Source organism: Scomber japonicus, chromosome 11, assembly GCF_027409825.1.
Source record: "Scomber japonicus isolate fScoJap1 chromosome 11, fScoJap1.pri, whole genome shotgun sequence".
NCBI classification, from domain to species: Eukaryota; Metazoa; Chordata; class Actinopteri; order Scombriformes; family Scombridae; genus Scomber; species Scomber japonicus.
The window spans coordinates 920,709-923,208 of record NC_070588.1 but is presented as its reverse complement, the minus strand read 5'-3'; the positions used below and the strand labels follow the sequence as shown (position 1 = coordinate 923,208).

Genomic DNA, 2,500 nt, shown 5'->3' with positions numbered 1-2,500 from the left:
CACACACACACACACACACAGACACACACACACACACAGACACACACACACACACACACAGACACACACACACACAGACACACACACACACACACACACACACACACACACACACACACACACACACACACACACATCCAGGCAGCAGTGTGAGTTCGATGTGGAAACAGTTCGAGATGTTTTTGAGAACTTTGGGAAATAATTTTGTGGCCAACTATGAGAGGAATCTGAAAGCAGCTATTTCCTCTCTGCTAATTTTAGAGCTAAAAATGGACAGATGGCACTAATCTCACACACACACACACACACAGATACACACACACACACACACACACAGAGAGAGACACACACACCACACACACACACACACACACACACACACAGAAAGACACACACACACACACACACACAGAGAAACACACACACCAAACTGCTGCTTCACATAAAACAGTACTAACGGCGAGCTGTTCGAGCGGATCATCGACGAGGACTTCCTCTCTCCTCTCCTTCCTTATTCCTTCCTCCCTCACTCCTTTCTTCCTCCCTCCTTTCCTTCCTTCTTCCTCCCTCCCTCCCTCTCTCACTCCTTTCTTCCTTCCTCCTTTCCTTCCTTCCTTCCTCTCTCCTTTCCTTCCTTCTTCCTTCCTCCCTCCTTCCTTATTCCTTCCACCCTCCCTCACCCCTTTCTTCCTCCCTCCTTTCCTTCCTTCTTCCTTCCTCCTTTCCTTCCTTATTCCTCCCTCCCTCCCTCCCTCCTTTCTTCCTCCCTCCTTTCCTTCTTTCTTCCTTCCTTCCTCCCTCCTTGCTTCCATCCTTCTTCCTCCCTCCTTCCTCCCTCCCTCCTTTCCTTCCTCCTTCCTCCCTCCTTCCTTGCTTCCGTCCTTCTTCCTTCCTCCCTCCCTCCTTTCCTTCCTTCTTCCTTCCTTTCTTTGCTTATTCCTTCCTCCTTTCCCTCCTTCCTTTCCTCTCTCCTTTCCGTCCTTCTTCCTTCCTCCCTCCCTCCTTTCCTTCCTTCTTCCTCCCTCCTTCCTTTCCTCTCTCCTTTCCTCCCTTCTTCCTTCCTCCCTCCTTCCTTTCCTTCCTTCCTCCTTTCCTCCCTTCTTCCTTCCTCCCTCCTTCCTTTCCTTCCTTCCTCCTTTCCTTCATTCTTCCTTCCTCCCTCCTTCCTTTCCTTCTTCCTCCTTTCCCTAACCCTTTCTAATAATAATCGATCATAAATAAATATTCATGTTTGTCAGGATTTCGGGCGGCGAGCTGTTCGAGCGGATCATCGACGAGGACTTTGAGCTGACGGAGCGAGAGGTGATTAAATACATGCTGCAGATCATCGACGGCGTCAGCTTCATCCACAAGCAGGGCATCGTCCACCTCGACCTCAAACCCGAGAACATCATGTGCATCAACAAGACCGGCAGCAAGATCAAGCTCATCGACTTCGGCCTGGCCAGGAGACTAGGTAAGGAGGGAGGGAAGGAGGAAAGGAAGGAAGGAGACTAGGTAAGGGAGGAAGGAAGGAGACTAGGTAAGGGAGGAAGGAAGGGAAGGAAGGAAGGAAGGAGACTAGATGCATCAACAAGACCGGCAGCAAGATCAAACTCATCGACTTCGGTCTGGCCAGGAGACTAGGTAAGGGAGGAGGGAAGGAAAGGAAAGGAGGGAGGAAGGAAGGAGACTAGGTAAGGGAGGAAGGAAGGAAGGCGACTAGGTAACGTCCCTCTGTAGACATGAGAGGGGTTTATATCAGGGTCCATGAGGAAGGAAGGAAGGAAGGAAGGAAGGAGACTAGGTAACGTCTGTCTGTAGACACCAGAAAGGTTTAAATCTGGGTCCATGAGGAAGGAAGGAAGGAAGGGACCGAGGGAAGGAGGGAAGGAAGGAAAGAAGGAAGGGAGAGAGGGAGGGAAGGAAGGAAGGAAGGAAGGAAAGGAGGGAAGGAAGGAAGGAGAATATATTAGAGGATTATGGCAAAAGTGTCTAAGTGGTGTAACCATAAAAACTTTGTACCAAATAATAATTCAAACCTGAAGCTGCTTTTAAAACTATTTTAACTGATTTTTGCTGTGTGGACTTTAATGTACGAACCTTCTCTTCTGTTTGACCTCCGGCAGAAAACGCCGGGACTCTGAAAGTGTTGTTTGGGACTCCAGAGTTTGTGGCTCCAGAGGTGATCAACTACGAAGCCATCAGTTACCCCACTGACATGTGGAGTATAGGAGTCATCTGTTATATACTGTGAGTCTCTCAACACGTTAACCTACAGTCTAAGTTTAGTTTAACCAGGCGGGGAGCTCCGGTCCAACCAGGAAGTAACTTAGAGCTGCATTCTATCAAAAGGCCACCAGGGGGCGACCGTCTCTATACAAGTCAATGGAGAAGTAACTTAGAGCTGCATTCTATCAAAAGGCCACCAGGGGGCGACCGTCTCTATACAAGTCAATGGAGAATTCACCAACTTCTCACTTGATTTCTAACCTCAGTAAACGTTTTCAAAATGTGTTTA

The 2,500-nt window shown here is 48.7% G+C and overlaps 1 protein-coding gene across 1 annotated transcript in view; it reads left to right on the top strand.

The window, feature by feature from the left end:
• The window catches only part of mylka (myosin, light chain kinase a), an 80,884-nt gene that overhangs the window by 74,060 nt on the left and 4,324 nt on the right, over nt 1–2,500 (top strand). The window contains exons 31-32 of the mRNA XM_053329074.1: nt 1,239–1,456; nt 2,109–2,232. Coding sequence (XP_053185049.1) covers nt 1,239–1,456; nt 2,109–2,232 — 342 coding nt within the window. The remainder of the gene's footprint in view (nt 1–1,238; nt 1,457–2,108; nt 2,233–2,500) is intronic.